General features: G+C 39.0%; 1 protein-coding gene across 1 annotated transcript; it reads right to left on the reverse strand.

The window, feature by feature from the left end:
- Positions 1 to 1,079: 1,079 nt before the first annotated feature.
- Positions 1,080 to 19,672, reverse strand: LOC149005008 (transcription factor VOZ1-like). Its single transcript, XM_089167773.1, has 5 exons — positions 19,516 to 19,672; positions 18,974 to 19,218; positions 18,712 to 18,864; positions 1,928 to 2,450; positions 1,080 to 1,794 (listed from the first exon to the last, which is right to left on the reverse strand). The coding sequence occupies exons 2-5, from the start codon at positions 19,190 to 19,192 to the stop codon at positions 1,124 to 1,126; spliced, it is 1,566 nt and encodes a 521-aa protein (XP_089023899.1). The 5' UTR covers positions 19,193 to 19,218; positions 19,516 to 19,672; the 3' UTR covers positions 1,080 to 1,123.
- Positions 19,673 to 23,902: the final 4,230 nt, after the last annotated feature.

The following is a 23,902-nucleotide window of genomic DNA, read 5'->3' on the forward strand; positions in this document are numbered from 1 at the left end:
AACCTCAATTCTAACCCAAAAATTAAAAAAATAGAGTCTCAGCCGAAGCTTATAATGGTCTAAAGGTTATTTTAGATATCTCTGCTAGAACAAAATTTTTGAGGTGTCTCAAAAGTTAACGCAATGAAATAAATCTGAAAAAAACGGAGGTGACAAACAGCTGTTAGCTTATCAGATCATTCGCCACTGAAGAACTTAGATCCTTCTAAGAATTTCACTGTTAGTTTTTTCAATTGAAGCTGTCTGAAAATGCAATAAAATTCAACTTTTCAGCAAAGGATGGAGAAACAGATCATATAGAAGAATGTGTCAATAAGCTGTGACATATCATACACCATAATCCACAATCTCTGTTGAATAAAAATGAAAAGAAGGAAATGGGAGCTACATTCAACATATGGAACAGATACCATTACTGAAGCAGAACCCTTCCAGTTCGGAGTTCTATAAGAACCAAATATGAGAAGTTAAGTCATAGGCCATACCCAATGCACTAGGCTCCCGCACTTCGCAGGGTCTGGGGGCAATAAAGAAGTACAGAGAGACCATTTCTTTTTTATATCAATAACGAGCTAAGAAAGCATGTTTAACCCCTGAACATGTTTCTGGATAAACTGTCGGTTGAAGTTAAATGCTCATAACCAAGAGCACTAAAATCTTCAATGAATACCTTCTGAAGCAGTGTTGAAACTACATACATATGGACATGACAAATGCTGAAGACATGCAACCTGAGGAAAGTAACTATAAGCTGTACTTGCTTCTTCATCCAACACAGTTCTTGAAACTGTTCCATTAGCAGCATTCACCCTTGAACCGCATGGATTGCTAATACACCACCTAAATACACTCGGTTTTTTTCTGCAAGTAATCGCCTTCCATGGTCAGAGGATGCTGCAGCATCTAGGTTAATAACACAAACTCCTAGACGATTAACAACCATGCACAATGCCGTGCAATAAAATACTGAGGCTTGGTGAATATTATTCAACATCAGAACTGAAGACTGAGGATCTACAAAGAAATTGCAAAAATTCCATGTGCAGTGATAAGCATCATGGACTAAAGAAGAATCTTACTTTCACAATGCTATTTGCTTCCACATGCAGCGAACTTTCCTCCATTATGTACCATGGTGGCCACTCAAATTCTCTACAAGATAACTATAAGGACCATTCATGCCATAACCAAATGTCTCATTTGTTGGAGCAATCAGGTCTGGAGCAGAATGGGCATTTCCAGCATCAGTCTTCTGCTTAACTTTCCCCCTACCCTTATAACAATATGGAGCATTCATGCCATAACCAAATGTCTCATTTGTTGGAGCAATCTGGTCTGGGGCAGAGTAAGCATTCCCAGTATCAGTCTTCAGATTAACTTCCTCCCTATGTTTAACACATTGTTTATTATCCACAGGGAACTCAGCAGTCAGCTGTCCCATCCGCTTCTGCAGATCGGCAAGTGAGTCAGTTGATACTTTTCCTTTGGGTGTTTTCTTTCCATCAACAAGCTTGAGTTCTAACCTATACAATGCACAAGCACCACAGTTGTTGATCTCATATTCATACAGGTGCCACTCAAAATTGTTCAGTGGTTGTGGATCCATGTAGTAAGACCTCTTAAGGCCCCCATACTCCTTCATCACCTGCTTCCTGGACTCATGCCAACCACGTCCATTGTAATCAGGCAATGAACGCTGCTTTCTGTTACCACTCTCAAATGCTCTTCGAGGTTTATCAAAAAAAAGCCATTCCCTAATCGTCTCACCTTCAAGCACGAAAAGATCAAATAGTTCTGCATCATAAAAAAAGTGATTAGTTAGACCAAAGTCTTTATGTTCTCACTCAACAACATGTCAATCAGAGATGCAAGACCAGAATGCACAGTACATGCACAAGAATTACAACAAGGGCACAACAAAGCTTACCAGTATTTTTCCATGGGGACTTCGTAGTTGCAGCACCTTCACACTCTGGAATACCCACATTCTTTCCTTGTGTTTTTGCAGCAAGAGCAGCAAAAAGGGGACCATCCTTTAGACCAATACCAAATGGTCGCAGAACTGGAGTCATACCTGGAGGACCTTCATTCAGTGCAAGGGTTGCATGAAAGATGTCACAGTAGTCTTGATACCAACCTGACCCCAGAGCGGGTCTGGCGCAATCCCAAAGTGCACATTTCGGTCCCAAGAAGGCAGATGGGGGTGGGCAGATACTTGTGGTAAGAATGCCAGAACTTCCTGGAACATCCTCCTCTCCATACTGTCCAATACCATTAGGTCCAATGAAAAGGTTAGGGTCAAATTCTTGATCCAAATCAAACAGTTGATAGGGGTGAGTAGCCACTTCCAAATTATGGATTAATGTATTATGCACCCCTAGTGCATCATCATTGCATGGATCAATCCCTTGAAACCCACAGTCATCTGGCCCTTGATTTGCAAAACAATCCTGCAAGCAAAGCCAATTATGCGACTAATGTTACATTTCCAACTTTAACACAAAATGCAACTGCAAATAAGTATAATATATTAACCTAAAGAAATATAAACACATATTAAAACAATTTCACTTTCGTTTAAGGTGATCATCCATTGGAAAACAGCACTTCATAGAAATTTACTATTTTATCTTTATCTTGAAGAACTAAGAAACTTGTGCTCCATTGGGTTCATGTATCCAGTCATATTACCTATTTTTAAGTGTGGAGGTTCAACTATCATATGGAATAGGAGTTTGCAGAAAGGCATAAGAAGAAGAAGCAAGAAAAACAAGAAGCAAAGAAAGGAACAGTGAGACCTGATGCGTTTTGTAACCCTTGAGAGTTTTCCACTTAGTGTTGGATATCCCACTAGCAAATATACATATTAAAAAACAAAACAGGGAATAAGCTAAAACTACTATAGACTGGAACCAAGACAAAAAAAACAACAAACACCTCCCCCTAAGATACAGCATAGACATTACTCATGCTAACTTTGTACAAGCATAAATCCACTCTACCGCTCCCCAAAAACTTCAGAAATAAATATACAAGTTTCTCTCCTACAAAAATGACCAAGAGAAATGAGTCCTTGTTGCAATTTCTTTCAATCAATGTGACGATCTAGTTCAATGCAATTCGTTCTTTCATGAAAAAGATGATTGAAGCAATATGAATAGCAGTTTCATAAACAAACCATGGTTTCATAGGAGAATCATCTGTACGCCCAAGCTCAATCAACAATTGTTTTACCTACATCAGCTTTTATGAAACATATGCCATGGCAGACACATTAACTACATTGGATTAAGCCACAACCAGCTGCTTCTTGCCTTTCCATGACACAAGATTCTACCTATTGTTCTTCCATAACACAAGAATCTCTCCAACAAATGTTCAGTAACTTAAAATTAACCTTTTTCAACAAGAGATCAACCTGGTAGGCATCTGAAATTCCTCAACCTGTTGTTCATGGTTATGATCCGAGTCAAATAACCATGTCCAAGAGCCTTCCTGAGAGACCTCAGGACCTATAACATCGTCCCAATGACACGTCTGAGCAGCAGACAAAAGCTGACTCATGACTCTTATCAAGAATGGCAATATCGGGTCTAGTCGAGTCAGTCAAATAATTCAGTTTCCAACAAATCTCAGTAACTTCCTCATGATCACTAAGAACATAACCACTACCAGTTGTAAGCACAACTCAAATTTTTACTGAATAAAAAAAATTGAGGATATGTCAATGAAACCAAATTAAGTACAAGCCGCATTGACAAAATTAAAATACAATATCTTGAAATTTCAGGTTCTTAGTCTACTACTTTCAAAATTTTGGTCCAAAATGCTGTCTCTCTTTGGTTAGTTCAGCATTTTACCCCAAAATAGCTGATTTTGCTTCAAAACAAACCAAAAGGAAATAAAATGTTTCAGCAAAATCTTCGAATTTCTGGTCTAGCTGAATTAGCCTTTGAAAACAAGATTAAATATTAAAAATGTAAGCTTTATATTGAAATCCATGAGAGTATCTAGAGAGTTAAATCCTAATAATCCTGTCTCAGAAAGATCATCACTAGTATGCTTTCACCTGTGAAAGAAAAATTCCTTTCCAGTCTGGGTTAGTTTGAAAACATTTTAACTGAAATTTCTGCTATAAATGCACCTTCAACTTCTGGACTTCTGAATTGTCATCTACTATAGTGACAATATCATCACATGTATGCAGTCTTACCCCTATTTCCATAGAAAATGTGTTTTCTAGATTCAAACCCATTACTACTTGGTCACACTGGAGCAATCTTTACTACTGAAGTAGAGATCTTTATTCCTTCAATTTGTTTGTAATGTAGAACAAGTTGGGCCCCAACTAATTCTATAAGAGGATTGTAAAGTCTTCAATGAAGAAGAGCAACCACATAGGGCTTTCTTCAGCCAGTTGATGTCTGCTTTGCACAATATTGAATAGAACCATAACCAAAACAGTGGAAAAGATGGATGGACAGAGCCAGGGGGATAGGCATAGGTAGGGCTGGAATTTCAACCGGGGCATCTCACACTCTCACCTTTCTAACAGTATCTCACGACATATCATGGTTTCAAACCCAATTTTTTTTTCATTTTTCAATCCATTGGCTACTGAAATCCAGCAACAGTCCTGAGGTAGAACAAGATGCCCCACAAATTTGAATCCTAAATAGAGCATCCTAATTCTAGGAATTAACACAGCTATGTAAGCCTCTTCCATTGTCAATTAATCTTCAGTCTCTATCTCCCAACTAGCTGTCCATAGGACCCATGATTGATCCATATAAAAAGACCATACATGGTACACTAGACTCCCGCACTTATTAGGGTCTAGGGAGGGTCAAATATATGCAGCCTTACTCCTATTTCCACATAGGCTGGCTCCAAGGCTTGAATCCATGACCAAGAATTCAGCGAGCACTTGACCAACTTACCAAGCACAACCTTAGTGGCTGCTAGACCATAGTGGTGATGAACTTGGACAGTCGTTCATTCCTTATGACATGCTCCTCAAAATTAGAATTTGGTCCATCAAAACAACAATGAGCGAGGCCACCATCATCAGACCAGGCTGGTTACCACAGCAGTTAAAATCACACAACTACACTGAGCTGTTTTTGGGCTTTTTCCCACAACTACATATGATCCAGTCATCTACATCAGTTTGGGAAATCATAGAGCCAAAAAAGTAATGCCATTATATAATATTTTAGGACTTGTAGTTACTGATTATTAGTAGCAGACCTATTCTAACTTCAATGATTTTTCATTTTATAAATCTTTCCAGACATTATCATTCTTGACTATATTTCCTAAAGCCATCTCTGTTATATTATGCCAAGAATTTGTCTTTTTTTCTTTCAAAATGAATTTCTATGAAAATCTATGACCAACAGCAGCCTACTTTTATTGAGAAGAAGGAAGAAGACCAGGATTTTATTGCCCCATCTATGTGAATGGTATCCTCTCTCGAGCTCAGAAACACAAATTCAAAAGCTGTGAAGGAGATATCCCAATTACCTAGGTAACAAGTCATTACACCAGGATGCAATCCAAACATCCAAATTCGTAAGCTACGGAGGTCCCCTTTCTTCACCACACACCACATGATTCTAGCCACCCAAAGGAAAATTAGCATCCAAGCACAAACGAGGACTGACTAGGTGAGCTGACAGAGATATATATTTTTTTAAATTTTGTGGGTGGGTGTTTTATTTTTAATTTCTGGGTGTGTTCCTTTTTTTCTCCCCCTCTTTTGGGAAGAGGTGTAGGGAGGCAAAGAAGACAGAAAGCACCTCCCCTCATATGCCAAATGCCCCATGTGGTGAGCCACTACTGCCCCAAAAAGCTTCAACTTTAGCCCTGTTAGAAAAGGGCAATTTAGGAAAGGATTGATCCATCGAGAGTTAGTGCTTTGCGCTAACTCTCGATAGGAAATAGTGGTAGGAATGAAGAGTTTTATACCAATTGAAATTGGTTTATGCTTTCCTATATAGAATAGACTTGTAAATTAACCTATAAATAGTAAAGTTACTTTGAGGAGTGCTGATAAGAAAAATCAGAGCCTCCACAACTTAAGTCGTGGCTTCCATCCTCTCCTCTCCCTCATTCCTCACCCTATTTTTTCTCAAGTTAACATGGTATTAGGGAAACCAGTTGATTCTATAGAAAGGAAAGAAACCGTACCTAGTGTGAGAGTCGTTTCCAGCAATTAAAGGGATGCAGCACCTTACACTGCACTTGCAGCTTGTCTTCGTTGAAGATCTTGTCCACAATTGATGTCGAATCTGCATTTTTCAGGTACGAATAAACTGTGATTTACTGAGATCTTTTTGTTTTATGATTTGAGGCTGAGAATGTCTGTCGGATCTGCTGGTTTTTGCTGTGGGTGGGAAACAAGTTGAAGTTCAGAAAGAGAGAGTGAGAGAGATTGGTCGAGTGAGAGAAATCGATCGTACCTGCGATCGATTGTCTTAGAAAGAGAGTGAGAGAAATCGATCCTACCTGCGATCGATTGTCTTAGAAAGAGAAAGTGAGAGAGATCGATCGAGTGAGTGAGAGAAATCAATCACAGTTCTGGCTGTGGGTTGAAGTTTAGAAAGAGAGAGTGAGAGATCGATCGATCGAGAGATATCGTTTGAGTCTTCTATTGCTTGAGACTAGAGACTTCTACCGTCTGAGAGCAGCGATCGTTAGAAGTTTGAGAGCAGTGATCGATCTTTTATGACTCGGTTTACTGGTTTGGTTTGACTTTAAGTTGGTTCAAGTGGTCCAACTGGTTTATTTATGTTTATGAGAATATTCTGATTCTGGTTCTTTGATTCTGGTTTCTGATTTTGGTTTCTGGGATTTGATTTTAAAATTGTTTGGATATGGGAGAAACTTCAAGTAAAAATACTATGACTGAAATTATTTCTTCATCCTCTCATCGGTTAACTGAGAAGAAATTGGAGGGTGGATCAAATTTCCACCAATGGAGGGCTATAGTTAAAATTGTTCTTATTGGACGGGGACAGATAGATCATTTGACTAAGACTGTACCCATAGATGATGATACTTGGGCAATTGTTGATGCACGAATACTTGGGCAGATGTTTAATTCATTGGCCGATAATATTATAGATTTGGTTACTCGCTTACAAACTGTGAAGGAATTATGGGAGTATTTGAATGTGTTGTATTCTGGTCAGAATAATCTGCTAGAATCTATGAATTGTCCCAGGAATTTTATCGAGTAGATAGAAAAGGCAGAGATATTACCCAATATTTTGCAGATTTTAAAAGAATGTATGAAGAACTAAACTCTATTCTACCTATATCCTTTGATGTCAAAACTATGCAAAATCAAAGAGAACAATTAGCTGTTATGGGTTTCTTGGGAGGTCTTGGAAAAGAGTTTGAGGCAGTTAGAGCACAGATTCTTGGTAGTGATCATGTACCCACGTTAGCTGACACATTTTCAAGAGTTCTTCATGTTGCAAGGGAGAGTACCAATAACTCTACAGAAGATTCAGCTTTGGCAACAGTTTCTCGAGGCACTTATGGTGGACAGAATATAGGACGAACTCGAGGAAATAATACTGAAAAATATCTAGGTTCACACAACTCTACTGACAGCCCAGGACAAGTTAAGACTTGTCATTATTGTGGTCGTCCAGGACATTCAACAATACTGTTGGAAGCTTTATGGGAAGCCCCCACACATGGCAAATGCAATTATCACTTCTGAATCAGCGTCTACAACTACTAAAGTTCATCCTGAGGGTAAGACTGTAAAGATGACTGAGGAAGATTATATTCGTTTCACTCAGTTTCAGGCCACTCAACCACAATTAGCCACTACCACCCTTGTTCAGATAGGTAATGCTACTGCTTGCCTTTCAACCACATCTCACCCATGGATCATTGATTCAAGAGCTTCTGATCATATGACCAGGGCTACAGATATATTTTCCTCTTTTGTTCCATCATCCTCTTTGGTTACACTTGCTGATGGCTCTCATATCAATGTTAAGGGAGTGGGTACAATTCAACTCACTCTATCCATTACCCTACCCTCAGTTCTTTACATACCTAATTTGCCATTTAACATATTATCTGTTCCTAAATTTACTTCCACTAATAATTGTTTGGTGAAATCATTTCCTGGATATTGTTTATTTCAGGATCTTACGATGAAGAAGATGCTTGGTAGAGGCCGTATGTCTGGGGGGTTGTATCTATTCGAGGAGATATCCTCTATTGCTTGTTCTAGTATTTCCATCCCCCATCAAATACATTGTTGGTTGGGGCATCCCTCTCTAGAAACCCTAAAATTGGTAGATAAAAGTTTTCATTCTTTGTCAAAGTTGGATTGTGAGTCTTTTCAATTAGGAAAACTTCATCGTGTGAGTTTTCCTTCTCGTATAAATACCAAATTAGACCACCCTTTCTCTCTAGTTCATTCTGATGTGTGGGGACCCTGTCCTGTTAGTTCTACTTCAAGTTATAGATACTTTGTTACATTTGTGGATGATTTTTCAAAAGTCACTTGGCTTTATTTAATGAAAAATCGTTCAGAATTATTTGACATATTTTGCAATTTTGTTATTGAAATTCATACTCAATTTGGTGTTCCTATTCGTACTTTTCGTAGTGATAATGCCAAAGAATATTTCTCTGATCCTTTTTGTAAATTTATGGCTTCTAATGGGATTCTTCACCAATCCTCATGAGTCGACACTACTCAACAAAATGGGGTTGCAGAAAGAAAAAATAGACACTTATTGGAGGTCACTCGTTCTCTCTTATTTGAGATGAAGGTTCCTAAATCCTTTTGGGTTGATGCAGTTTCAACTGCTTGTTATCTTATTAACAGGATGCCTTCATCTGTCTTAAAAGGTGGCATTCCTCATTCTCTCTTATTTCCTTCATCTCCCTTATTTACTTTACCTCCTCGCGTATTTGGTTGTGTGTGTTACATTCGTAATCATCGCCCACAGGGATCTCTAAACTTGATCCTCGTGCACTTAAGTGTATTTTTGTGGGGTACTCTCGCACTCAAAAGGGATATCGTTGTTATTCTTATGACTTACAAAGATATTTTGTTACTGCAGATGTGTCATTTTTTGAGTCAAATTCTTTTTCCACTGAATCTCATAGTTTAACTGACCTAAATGATGATCTATGTATTTTTCAAAGTGTGTCTCCACAGGGTACAGTTCCTTCTCCTCCACCTCTGGCCGACATCACCAAAGTGTACATGCGTCGGCCAAAACCACCAGCTCCCCCCTCTGCACCTACGGTCTCTACCTCTGTGCCGACTTCGTCTGTTGATCCTGCGGACATTCCTGCCAAATCTGACCTTGCTATTCCCATTGCTCTTCGGAAGGATACTCGTTCTTGTGTTCAGTATCCCATCTCTAACTTTATTTCATATTCTACTTTATCACCTGGGTTCTCTACTGCTCTATCTACTATCGAGACTTATCCTATTCCTAAGAATGTTCTTGAAGCCTTGTCTAATCCTAGGTGGGTCGATGCAATGAAAGAAGAATTACAAGCCTTAGAAGACAATCAGACTTGGGATCTTGTGCCTTTACCCTCAGGAAAGACAGCTATTGGTTGTAGGTGGATATTCACTGTGAAAGTTAATCCTGATGATTCTTTAGCTCGTCTGAAAGCTCGTCTCGTTGCAAAGGGCTATGCTCAAGTTTATGGCATAGATTATGTTGATACTTTTTCGCCTGTTGCCAAGCTTACTTCCATCCGTATTTTAATCTCTCTTGCCGCTATATACAAGTGGCCCTTGTTTCAGTTGGATGTGAAGAATGCCTTCCTTCATGGAGATTTACATGAGGAAGTGTATATGGAGCAACCACCTGGGTTTGTTGCTCAGGGGGAGAAGAATAAGGTTTGTCGCCTCCGCAAATCATTATATGGTCTCAAGCAGTCACCTCGAGCATGGTTTGGACGATTCACTATTGTTGTAATAGAATTTGGGATGACTCGTTGTGAAAGTGATCATTCTGTATTCTTTAAAAACTCTGATGCAGGCAAGATCTTTCTTGTAGTTTATGTTGATGATATTGTCATTACAGGAGATGACAATTCAAGAATTGATAGGTTAAAGACCTATTTACAAGAGAAATTTTAGACCAAAGACTTGGGCAAGTTAAAGTATTTTCTAGGAGTTGAAGTTGCCCAATCAACAAAGGGCATCTTCTTATCTCAACAGAAGTATGTACTGGATTTGCTTTCTGAAACAGGAATGTTGGGATCAAAACCCATAGACACTCCCATGGAATGTAACTTGAAGTTAATGCCAGAAGATGGAACCATTCTTGATGATCTAGAGAAGTACAGAAGGCTTGTTAGGAAGCTGAATTATCTGACTGTGACTAGACCTGACATTGCCTTTCCTGTCAATGTTGTGAGTCAATTTTTGTCTGCCCCACGAACATCACACTGGGATGCAGTAATACGAATTCTGAGGTATCTTAAGAAAGCACCAGGACAAGGGCTTCTTTACACTAATCATGGACATAGAAATGTAGAAGGATTCTCCCGATGCGGATTGGGCTGGATCACCTATTGATAGAAGATCAACTACAGGCTACTGCACATTCATTGGAGGAAATCTTGTATCATGGAAGAGTAAGAAACAAACTGTGGTAGCAAGATCAAGCGCAGAATCTGAGTATCGTGCTATGGCACAGGTAACATGCGAGATGGTATGGATAAAACAATTACTCCAGGAATTAGGAATTATTGATGACACACCAATGAAGTTATGATGTGATAATCAAGCTGCGGTTCATATAGCATCAAATCCAGTCTTTCATGAACGTACCAAGCATATTGAAGTAGATTGCCACTTTGTTCGTGAGAAGTTACTACAAGGCATAATATCCCTCAAGCATGTGAGGACTGGAGAACAACTCGCAGATTTGTTCACCAAAGCTCTAGGGAATACAAGGGTTACCTATATTTGTAACAAGCTGGGCATGAGTAATATACATGCTCCAGCTTGAGGGGGAGTGTTAGAAAAGGGCAATTTAGGAAAGGATTGATCCATCAAGAGTTAGTGCTTTGCGCTAACTCTCGATAGGAAATAGTGGTAGGAATGAAGAGTTTTATACCAATTGAAATTGGTTTATGCTTTCCTATATAGAATAGACTTGTAAATTAACCTATAAATAGTAAAGTTACTTTGAGGAGTGCTGATAAGAAAAATCAGAGCCTCCACAACTAAGTCGTGGCTTCCATCCTCTCCTCTCCCTCATTCCTCACCCTATTCTTTCTCAAGTTAACAAGCCCATACGAGATACTGATTATCCTTTTTGCGTTTCCTATGATGGTGATAATATATATATATATATCCCTTTCAGTATGCACAGGAATATAAACCTAAATAGTACACTACCGTCGGTTTTATTTAAGAAAATGAAGCTTGCAGGGTGGATTTAAGGAGGACAAAAGATTTTGCTAAAGTTTAGCGATATCTACCATCTAAACTTTACAGAATTGTCAAGTCTCCGAATCCTGATAAGTAAAGGTGTCAATAATGATGGTCATAAGTATTCTGCGTGCTTACTCTCAAACAACAGGTACTCTTCCAATCATCTTTTGCCTACTTGCTAACGTTCTGAGCACTTGCACGTGTAAAAAAGTTCAAAAAAAGAAAGAGGGGGGGGGGGGGAAATCTCAAGCCTCTCACTGTAACACACCTTGGATGTACAAATTAGAAAAGATCGTGTTTATCTGATATAGTAAGTCAAAGCAGTTTAACTAGACCAAGTTAACAATTATAAATAGAGCAAACGATAGATACACCCCAAAATGTTTACTGTACTCGCTTACACCCACTTTAAGTTTAAAATGCATACCTCCCTAGTTCTAATAGAACTATTAGTATTAAAGATGAAAAGACCATTATACCCTTGTATAGGATGGCTAGCATTAAGGTGAAAAGACATTTATACCATTCTATATCCCCTTTCCCTAAATGTTCCATGCTTTTCTCTGCTTCAATTCCTCTTCTCTTTACCCCTTGAACCAGGTCGAGAAATGGGAGGCGAAAGACAGGGGATCCACTGAACCATAATTCTCATTAAGCTCTTGGAAGAAGCACAAGAGGAAGGGACTTCCGCCATGAGAAGGCAAAAGAAGAGCACAAACAGGAAGGCCTTCCATCTTTCGTCTTCTTCATTACTGCAATTCCATCTAAGCTAAAACTTCTTCCACCTGTCTTCTTCACTTCTTAAACGCACCAATACAATTCAGATTCCCTTTGTTTTAATTTTTTTTGTGTGTTTCCCTTTCATCCCTCAAAATCCCAGTTGCTCATGACTTCTCTCTCCAACTCAAGACTTGAAACTCTCTTAGGCAACCATGGCATTTGCCAGCACTGAGCACCGCGCCAGTCATCTGCGTGAATTTAGCCATCTGCCTTCCCCTCTCCACCATCTCCCCTGTTACCCTTCTCCCTCCTTTTTCTTCTTTTTCTCTCTGATGAATAAAATTTACGGTTTGACCCTCCCTCCTCTCTCCTTCCATGGTTGTAGATTCTCATGAATCCGATTGAAATAATGTGGGCACTTATCACCTGATCTTGAATGTGAACCATCATCATCCTGGTGGCTCCTTCAGCTCCAGGATTGGTTAAGTTCACACTTCACAGCAGATCAATTAAAGAGACATTAAGTCTCTTTAAACTGCTTGAAGGTCTTGGATAAGGTAGGAATGATCTAAGCTTTGAAACTTCCTAATTGGCTGTAAAAAATGATGAAGCCATGCTCAGACTTCATGATTCATCTCTGATTCTAATTAAAAAAACATTCCCCCCATTAGAATATAGTAATGGTGTTTAAGCATTCAAATGATTAAAGTTAAAAATAAATTGAATATCATTCATATCATCATCAAAATTGTGGATAGAGTTCAAGATTGAGGATTTTTGAAACCTTGATGAAAGATCTCTTGCATTTTCTTAATGTGTTGATAAGAACTGAAGAAGAAACATGTAGGAGAAGTAGCAGAAGGAAGAAGAAGAAGAATACAGTTTCAGAATTTAAAAAGACCTAAAGATGATTTAATGGAATTCACTAACAGATTGGATTAACGTGTCAAAAGCATGCCCAACTCCGGTGGGTGTGTGCTCATGAAACTTAAAATGGGATGTCTGTGAGTAGAGGGTGCATTTTGGGGGTTTCTCCATCATTTTCTCTTATAAATAAGGGGAAACAAACTCCTTCGAGAGTGTAGTCCACACCAGCACTCCCATGAATCGAACTCTCTCCTCCTTAAATGAAGAGACATCTCTGCTTTTCAGTGGAGAGATGGGAACACTTGGAAGTACTAGTCTAGGGGAGACTCCTGGACAGAAAACCACTTCCTTATAAATAATTATGATGACCAACACCACCACATATCAGTATATCACTACACACTACTAGCTTATCAGAGGTGACAACCACATCCTGTCACAAACACATTTTCTTGTAGATAATTTATAACAATAGTGAAAATAAATAAATAGTTTCCTATGAGCACCCCCTCCATTTCCAATGGAAAAGGGTGCACCTCCCTCAAAATCAAAACCTTAGAATGACCCACTCCATACTTCAAGCCATTAGTGGTCGAACATAACCAGTCATTTAAATTCAAATTAATTTTTCAATATGCCCATATTAACTCCCCCCCCCCCCCCCAAAGAGTAAAATGACCATAATACCCACTCACTTAACTTTGATTCTCAAAAATGAACCACAATCACTAACAACCCCACACAACCTGACCAAAATTACAAACACACCTAACTTGCATGTGAAGTTGCCTGCCCTTCAAGAATAATCAACCTAGAAAGTTGTTCTACCCACTAAGAATACTTCATACAAGTAGTTGAAAGGGAGGGAAATTGCTGAGATAGAGAGGATAAGGAAAGACAAGGAACCGATGATGAGGGCATGAGGATGGGACTGAGCAGGGACTAGTAAGTATTCAAAGATATAATGCGCAGAGGGAAAGAGGAAACTTAAAAGTACAAAACCCAATATATAAATCTCAGGTCAAAGGGAGCATTGGGAACCAACTTGTTTATATTAGTGAAAATAAATCATAATACCCAGGAAACAAAAACAAAGACTTAGGTACAAATTTTCTTTCTGATTGCAATACTTATTGGTACAGAGATTTCAATGGTTTCTGTTCCTCCACCCTTGACAATAGTTCAGAGACAATAACATTTTCAAGATCAAACTCAAAATCATTTTCACGTTTCAGACCATCATTCTGGATTGGGAAATTCTCAACCAGAATATAACTGTAAATAAATAGTAGAAACATCTCATTAACTTCCATTAGGAACTCAACTTGAGGATCAAAATAAATAAATAAATAAAATAAAATAAAAATAAGAAGAATAATAGAAGAAATACCCCTTAAAGTTGTAAGGACAACGGCACCTCCAGCCTCCGTGATTTTCTTCCCTACAATCTTCAACCCCAGCTTCACCTTGATAGCAATGGGCTGTGACAGCAAACCCCCCTTTTTACCAAAACCTTGAAGAAACCAATTTTTTGGAGTGTTTTCCACCATTGTTCCTCCTCAAAGATCTCTTTATCTGGGCTTTCGAAAGTTACAGTGTTCATGGAAGATTGAACCAATGAGTGTTTTTTCTTTTTATCAATTTTTCTAATTCTTTTTACCTTTCATTTTCTGGTGGAAGTGCTTGTTTTGGGATTTGAAGATAGGTGAAGAGAGTATTTCTTCACATCTATTAAAGGTGAGATTCTAAAGAAGGATTAGTTTTTAGGATAGAGTAGTTTTAAGTGAGTGCAAAAATATAAAATCGCATTTCAAGTTAACATGTCAATAACTGTGTGAAGTATGGAGGGGGTCTTTGTAAGGTTTTGATTTTGGAGGGTTACGCCTTGTTTCCAATGGAAACAGAGGGGACTCATGTAAAAAGTTCTAATAAAAAAAGGGAAGAAGCAAAGTGACAATTAATGTAGGACTCAAAACCTTGAGCCGTTCCAATCTATTGATTATATATAGTTACCTAATACAGGTACACAATCAGAAATAACAGAAATATTACAAAAAGTACAAAAAAGGCCCAGAGGAAAATTGTGACTTGCACCTAGGTTTAGTCATGATTCAATCCCCTTATTCCAAAACTTCTAACACTTCCCCCAAGATGGAGCATATATGTTAACGATGCCTCGCTATATTAAACCAACTCCACTGCAAATAAGTGAATTGGTAAAAACATATGCAAGCTGTTCTCATATGCGAACATGGCTTGTAGAAATAATTAACTGTCTTAGCTTTTCTCAAACAAAATGGTAGTCAGTTATATTCCAAAAACTCCTAAACAGTATCAATGGAGTAAACCAGGTCACCGATAAAACTATCCATTGAGTTAGAAGCTGTGCTAGAATTTGAGCATCAACAGTATCCCATGTGGTGTATTCAGCAGATTTCACCTTTGTTAGATGAACCTATAGCTCATGACTGGTTAAAACTAATTACACAATCTTCTTCCATCAATAAAAATTGGGAGTCCCAAAAGTTTTTCTCTGTGGTTTTATAAGGGTTGAGGATACCACTCAGCCACCATATTCTGACTGCCAAAATTCAGACAAACCTATCACACCAAACAAAAGTTGATCTCTGCCAAAACCCTCACCATAATATCAATCTTCGTCAAAATCCTGTCCAAAATCTCTAACATGTCTAAGGCACCAAACGAAAATTGATTGACATCAAAACCCTAACAAAAAAAAAATCAATCCCTACCAAGACCCTTCAAATTTGCACTTACCAAACAAAGCAAACCAAAAAATTGGCACCAATTATTGTGGATGACCCAACCAGCAGCACCTTCCAAGTAGAAATCAATTCCAAAAACATGCACACAAATTCAAAACCCAATCAAAATAATCAATCTCTATTCTCCTCTGCACCTGGGGTTGGGGGGGTGGGAACAATCACTGCTCACGCATGCTAATGTCAACACAAGGACCCCCCCAGCCGAAACCTCAAGTGGGGCCCCCAAGAGGGCTCCAAGAAGCCTCCCTAACATGACTGAATCTCTATTAGGGGATGTATTTGGCATTTTGCCCCCCTTTTTGGGTCTGGAATTATTTCCCGAATATTTCAAAATTTTATTCAAGTTTACATCAGTAAGTTAAGTTGAGTTCGGTTTGGTTTAGGGAGTTTTAGTTTGATTCAAAGTTATTTGGTTGAGTCCTAGGCTATCTTAAATTAGGATGTGCTTATTTAAGTTAACGTAAAATCTAGTTATTAGCATGTGTCTTTTAGTAGATTCCAAATCAAGGGTTGAGATCTTTTCAGTAATTAGATTCCAATTTAAGAGTTTTGGTCAAGTGGTGGGATCCTTGTCTATTAAGGATTCACACCCAGGTAAGAATATCTGAAGGCTATGAATAGCCAAGCATTCTAAGTAACTTTTCAATTTTGATAATTAATAAAATTGTTGAGTTTTGGGATCAGGGTTTCCTAGTTGAGGGGGCCCTGGTTGAATAAAATTGTTCCAAGTTCAAGATTCTTCTTCTCCATTCCAGCAGTTTACAAGCAATCACTAAGGCAGCCAACAACCATTCCTAGCACTCAAGTAAAAGAAGCCCCCACCCCCATTCCCTGCCTCCTCTCTCTCCCACAGACCTGCCCTACCCTTTCCTTCCCTTGTGTGGCCCCATAGAATATCCCCTCTCCCATCACAACCTCTCTCACTCCCTTCCCCTTCTGTTCCAGCAAGCCCCCACCTGTCCCCTTTCTTCCCTGCAATAGCAGCAACCCCCACTCCTGTTAAACCCTCTTCACTAGCCCCTTTTAGACCTCTTTTCTCTTTCCCTAGGATCGCATCTAGCCCTAGGCTGTAACCCTAAGGCTATTTCCCCAAAACAGCCAAGTTTCCTTGACCTAGAAAAATCCTGCACTTCATCTTCTTCCTTGAGAAATTCTGCAGAACTCTAGCCTTCTGAAAAACCCTAAGTTTTTAATTTTCAGACATACCCCTGTCCTTGAGTCACTAAAATTAAATTCTGAAGTTGCAGAACAGCAACACCATCAATCCCAAAACTGCAGGACAGCAAGGTAACATCCCTTCCCTAACCCTAGCTGAATCTACCCTAATCCTAATTTTGACTTTTAGTTCAATTTTCAGATCTGAAATACCTACTACAGCAGGGTTTGGGAGCTTCAAGAATACCCTAAAGGCCCTAAATCAGCCTTCCCCTTTGCTGGATTTCCTGGGCAGCCCATAGATTTAGGGAAGTTACTAAAATACCCTTAGCCCTAGACCTGGGTTTACATCAGATGTCTTGAACCATTCTCTCCAAAAGACTAATTGATCATCAAGATTTGATCAATCCTCATTGCATTTGAACTAAAACACAGCAAACCAGGGGGGGAAACCCACCCCTCCAAGTGTAGGCACAACAACTGAGTGAAACACATAACAGTCAAACAGAAAAAAGGAACTATTACATCGAACAAAATCAAACCAGAGTCAATTTGATTTTCAAGGATTGAGCTCTGAAACCAAGTAAACAATAAAATAAAGGAGAAAAAGAAGAAGAAAAGAAGTGGCTGAAACCATAGGAGTCACAAAGTTTTATTGAGACTGCCCAACGCATTAAATATACATGTCAGTTAATGTATTGTGTCCTTGTATCAGTTAATTACAGGGACACAATACAAAATAACCGGAAAAATAAATAAAAGGACAGAACAGCCCCTAGGGGGAAATCAAGACTTGCACCCAGCACTAGTCATGGATTCCTTCTCCCTTATTCTATGCACGTTAAGACATCAAAAAACATCCTCTGATGGACACGTTAGAAAATTCCATGGTCTATTTAATTCAAACAAATTATTTTCATCAAGACATTAACCCACTAAAAGGAGTAAATTAGCTAACATAATGACAAAACCAAGTTTGACTCACCAAGTTAACTGCTTATGATATCTACCACATGTTGCCATTAGTAAAACAAAGGTGACAAGCACATGCTGTCGAAAAGCCTCAGGATCCAATTCTTTCATTCCCTTACAATTATTTAACAAAAGAAAATAAAAAAAGGTGTACCCAATGCATAAGACTCCACAGCCCTAGAATCTGCAGAGCGTCATAATTTAAGCAGCCTTTTACTCCCACTTAAACCTTTTTTGACTCAAACCTGTAATCATAAGGTCACCTTACTACCCACCACACAAGTGAAGTGAAAAAAAAAAAAAAAAAAAAAAAGTGGCATGCTGGGGTCAATCTTTATGCATGAATAACTATTTATCATAGACATTACCATTGTTGTTACAGTCTTCTGTTATCTTTTGTTTATTTATCAAAAAAGTAACTTGGCTAAAATATTAGTTAGAAGCAGTTTGTTTAATTTAAACAAAAATCCTTTTTTCACTAGAAACTAGTCACTAACAACATGGACGAACTGCGTACTTCTTGCAGTTACAGTCTTACCATACAAGAATGCACACAGATGGCTTGGACCCAATAAGAGTTGAACAGATCAATGTGTAATTTTAACACAGAAATCCAACCTCAGAACTCATATTTGAGCTCCTACTACTGACAGTATCACCCTTTTTTAATTCTCAAGTCTTGCAACCTCCGGACACCATTACAAAATATAAGATGCAAAGCAATCACAATGGATTAAATCTTTAAAAAAACAACATAAAAATTACCTCCTGGAATGCAGTTTTATCTCCCGCCTGAATGGTTCGACCGTCAGGCTCAGGTTGAAGGGGCGGTGCTAATGCACTTGTTGCATCATCTTCCTCTTCAACACGCTGCAATATACGGAAAATATCTGAAGAGAAAGAACCGGTACCACCACCCTGCACAATACACATTACTATCGTTTCAGAGAGATGCAGATGGATTTCTGAGATAAAGGAGGAAAATCAACACAACGAATTTGTGGAAATTAGATTAAAGAATTCTGACAATTAAAGAGGAAGCAGGAGAAGACTCGTTGAGTTCAGCTTTCCACTCGCGCAACATCTGATCAACTTGCACCTCCAGAACAACAGCATCACTCGTCCGGCTTTCTCTCCTAGCGAGCTGTAGATCCGTAAACATACCCTGAAGATCATCCAACCTATTCTTCGCTTTATCCTTGAATTGCTTGTGGGAAGCAGACTTGCAAACACTCTTCGAGCCCATTGAGAACCAAAATCCTCACCAAATCCCTATCCAAAAAATATAAGTAACAGTACCTCAACCACACTCCCAAAAGACCAGAAGCAACAGAAAATTAGCCAAATAATCACTGAGTCATGGCACTGGAAACACCATCAAAGCAAAACCGCACACTTTAACTATCATTACTGTTTTCTCCGCCCAAAAACCCCTAACTTTCAAGGCAGATTGCAGCAAAATTTACAGTAACTCAAGAAAATTAATAATCAATCAATAAAGGAAAAACTCACACGAATACATATATTCACAAAAAGGCGGGGGGAGAAACGATCGGATGTAGCGCTCACCTGAAAGTTTCGTAAATTTCTGTTTTTTGTCAGGTTTCAGGAGTAGAAGATTTCGATAATTGAAAGGGATCGAAGCAAAGCGATGACGATTAATGGAATTGCTTTTCCACAGTCAGTTTCTTTCCCTCCATGCAACGACCCCCCTAGGGAAGAGCAATATGAACGCGGGCAGAGGGAGGGTGTCAAGGAATTATATATATACTGAAGACCATAAGTTTCCAATTTTTACTGCGCCCCCTTTATTTCGAGGAATTTACATTCTTACTCACTTTGCTCGACTTCCCAACGTGACTGTTTATACTTTATACCCAAAGAAAAGGAAAACTTGGTGACTTTATTGGACCGAGATTAAACCAGTAATCTGGTCGAACCGCATAATCCAGATTGGCTGAAAAAGTTTTCTTATGTGCGAAAGAATCGAATGCCTTGTGTCTTATGGGTATTGGGTCCATGGGCTTGTTGAGGAGCTTTTTCTGTCGCAGTGATATTTTCTTTTTTTTTTTTTGGTAATTGTCGGAGTGATACTTTGAAAGCACTCTTCCTTCTTGTTCGTTGATGTTCACCATCAGCGCCCTCAGAAAGGCATCTAAGGACCCTCCATATACCAGAGGATACTGTGATGGGTGATATCCAGCCACCTAGACCTTGGGCTAGTCTGTTCAACTGTGGAACTCCCACGGATGGAGAGGAGCCATTTTATTGTTCATTGCACTGGAGGTAATCAATTGTCGGAGAGAGGTTCAACGTGAAGAAAGGATTTGGTAAAGGAAGAAGGGCGCTGGAAGGCTACACTGAGGGTTATGTGTTGGGACTTTAACCTTCCTACTCATCCATGCAGAAGTTCAGGCAAGACAAATGGGCTCACGTTGGCGACATTGAGGTCTTTGGTTTAAAGAGTGATGTGTTCATCTTTAATAGATGAATGATTGCAAAGACATATCCTTGAAGAAGGACCTTGGTCCTTTGGTTCAAGAGATCTGATATAGAGACCCTGGTCCCGAAGGTAATGTTGAAAAAAAGAGAAAGTTGATCATTTCCAACTGTGGGTTCGAATCAATGGCTTGAACATATACTTTTGGGGATCTTGTAATGTCACACCCTACTCAACCGATATCAGACTCACCCAAATACTGGTGGATGTGATCCACAACCACAAGATCCAGTCTAGATTCGACACCAAGAACAATTCACACAATAATATAATCAAAGAGTAAGAATAAATATCTGCCTTATTAGAGACTTGCATGGTTAACTGCTAGATGCATTCATACTATTGCATATTATTCTTTTCACTATCATTAATTCTATGTGCATGATGCTGATATGTATGGGGGATTGTTGCCTACTGAGTTCGTTAGAACTCATTCTTTGTGGATTATCTCTATTTTCTTCAAATCACTATACAGATGCGGGAGAAATTCCGTATGTCTGGGAGAACTCCAATGTAGAGACTCTAGAGACGTTAATGGGAAGTGGTGGTATACAACATGAAGCCTCTTGCAGGTTCATGGAGTGCGCTTATAGCACCTATTGACGGCAAAAGGATCCAAGTGGTTCACCATTTGGATAAATTGATGACTCCTTTTATTGAGAGATTAGAAGAGAAATGTATCAGTCCTGAGAAAGACAAGATCGATGAATAAACTTTGAAATTTTCTTTGCTTATGCTAAAATACTCTTTTGGAAACATCTCTTTGATTCATTCTTTAGATTACATTCATTACATTTTTATTAGATTTCGAACACATTGTTTCCCTTACATTAATTATCAAACTGTCTTTGTTCTTGATTTGGTGTTGTGTGCATTAGTATTACTGATGACTAAACCATGGATCTTATGACTATGGATTGCACCTACAGGTTGTCAGGTGGAACCGATACAAGCGGTGGGGTGTGACAAACATAATGGAAGCAAAGACTAAATCACCTTGGAAAAAAATTTCGAGTGTATGGGTACAATGTCCATTCCTAAGGCAAAGATGGCTAGCCATCAACAACCATCCCCATCACCATGAAGCAGATACTTCTTAATTTTCAGTGTTTGGGTCTGCTTATAACAAGAGTGGAACTGAAATCCTCAATCAACGAAACAAAACCTAGTCTTTTGTTTCTTAGTGAAGTCAAGTCAAGTTGTGGGCAACCCCTGAATGTTTGTAAATATTGGGGTTTTCGGAGTTTTCTTTTCTCTCCACCAAAGGGTAAATCTGGTGGGCTTTTTCTTTGCTGGGATAGTACAATCTCTATAGGTGTAGAGTGGCAATCTTCTTGGTGTGTGCATGTTTTAATCACATACCAAGCAAAGTAGTGGATGCAAACTTTTCTTTATCTGAGTTCTCTTTCTCGAATACAATCTTGGCAGTGGAACACACCTCAACATCTAGGAACTCTGGTTAATACTCCCTGGATATTGGGAGGTGATTGGATCACATATCTTATTCTTTCAGATCGACAAGGCAATAGATCACTATCACAATCGGAAGTAAGTACCATTTAATCTTTTGTTAATCTCTTTAGATTATCAATTTTTAAACACTATAGGTCTTTCATTCACTTGGACTAATAAACAAAGAGAAAGCAAAAGAATTGATAGCATTCTGGATCACTTGATGGTTAACATAGGTTGGCTAAATCTGTTTCCTTCAGCGTATGTCAATCATGTTAAGGTGGCCTACTCAAACAACCTAGCACTTATGCTACAATTACAAGAAATCAATGCCTCTAAATCACGTCCTTTTCAGTTTGAGAACTTCTCACTATCTAAAGAAACATACTCAACAATAGTATCATCTGCATAGGAACAACGTATTCATGGGTCTCTTTCTTTTTGACTTGCTAAAGAATTAAGCTATTTGTAACAAATGTTGAAACATTGGAATCGACACTATGTGTCACATCCCTCCAGCCGGTACCTTATTTAGAATACCTGGAGGTGTGATCCACAGCCCCGAAGATCAAGTTTAGGAACAATTATATCCACTTAGCACAATAACATAATCAAAAGCAAGAACAAATCATTGTATTCAAGTAATTTAATAATAAAAATCAAGAAAGGATCTCAAAAGGATCACAAAAGAATGTCAGAGTGTGGATAACAAGATACTAATAAAAAAATAATTGTAGAGTATAGTGAAAATATACCCCACAAACAAATGCGGAAGGTAGATCAAAAACTTAAGCGAAGTCTAAAGCTATCAGAATTAAAATAAAAGTCTAGAAGAAAAAAAATAAATTAGTCAAAATCTTCTGTCAGCTCTTCTTCATCGTAGGGTTGTGCTCTTGTAATTTCGAGTTAGCCTCTAGCTCACGTTCCCATCGGCAAATAAGACAATGTCGGCTGCCGTCAATAAGAGCCACCAATGTAGTCCAAACTTGTGTGCTGGTCACACCACTGGTCATGATCTTCTTCAAGGATTTCCGAAGCTGCACCATGTAAGGAAGGATCCTCTGTACCGTAAAATGGGTTCTCTTCCGTACTTGCAAAAGCATCTAAAAACATGTCCCCCGAAGGATAAGCTAAAAAGGAACTTAGCAAGTAGTCCAATCACAATAAACATCTTCACACATAATCCGGCCAAGGCAAAATAAATGCAATGAGATGAAACAATGTATGCAAGTATGCTTCTAACTCTAAATATGATGGTCTCTATTGGCAGACACGCTTTAAGTCATAGCACCATACTCCTTTGGGTGGGTCTCAAATCACTCTTCCTCAGCCTTCCCGGCATCTTGGGTTCTTCGTTGGCTGGGGTTTAGGTCCTAAAACCTTCCCAAACATACATTGGTTGGGGTTTAGGTCAACACTCTCTCACATCACCATTGGTCTGAGTATTGGCCCGTGTACAGGGTTAATCTTAGCCCAATGCAAGTCATCTACTGAGTCACATCTACTCAGGGTTAGATACGTCCATTCCTCGCTTCCCGCGATCCTTTCCAGTACCTTTCCCACTAGAGCCACTGTCTCCTTCCCAACTACGTAGACTCTTGACCCTATTGATCATCCACACATAGTAAACGGGAAGCTCTCGTGTCCCCTCATGCTTCCCGCAATCTTGAGCGCCCATGATCCCAAGTCTACCACATGCAACCCTACCAATGAATGGCCCCCACAATGTGATTCATGTCCTCTCACGGCTTGGTTACCGATCTTGAGCACCCACAAATCCCCATTGTTGCCACGGTCACTCGGTCTCAATTCCCCTTCTGATAGAGTCAGATATGACAAGGGTTTCTTAACCAAATACTTCTAGACCAATCCTAGGTATGTCAACCAGTAGTCAGGGAAAGTGCCAAAGGGCACCATAAGAAAGCGTCCCATACCACCTCCACTAGTGTCCAAAGACAGAAACGCCAAAAGGGCATCCCCATTCCACAACTACAACCTATGCAT

The sequence above is a fragment of the Hakea prostrata genome, chromosome 9, assembly GCF_041222555.1.
Source record: "Hakea prostrata isolate BN-2017 chromosome 9, UWA_Hpros_2, whole genome shotgun sequence".
Classification (NCBI taxonomy): domain Eukaryota; kingdom Viridiplantae; phylum Streptophyta; class Magnoliopsida; order Proteales; family Proteaceae; genus Hakea; species Hakea prostrata.

Bases quoted from the DNA above. Each gene is read 5' to 3' on its own strand.
- LOC149005008 (XM_089167773.1), bottom strand. From the start codon at position 19,192: ATGGGCTCGAAGAGTGTTTGCAAGTCTGCTTCCCACAAGCAATTCAAG. The intron at 18,865-18,973 runs GTCAGAATTCTT...TGTATTGTGCAG, and splicing joins CTCCTGCTTCCTCTTTAATT to GGTGGTGGTACCGGTTCTTT. The intron at 1,795-1,927 runs GTAAGCTTTGTT...TTTATGATGCAG, and splicing joins GTCCCCATGGAAAAATACTG to AACTATTTGATCTTTTCGTG.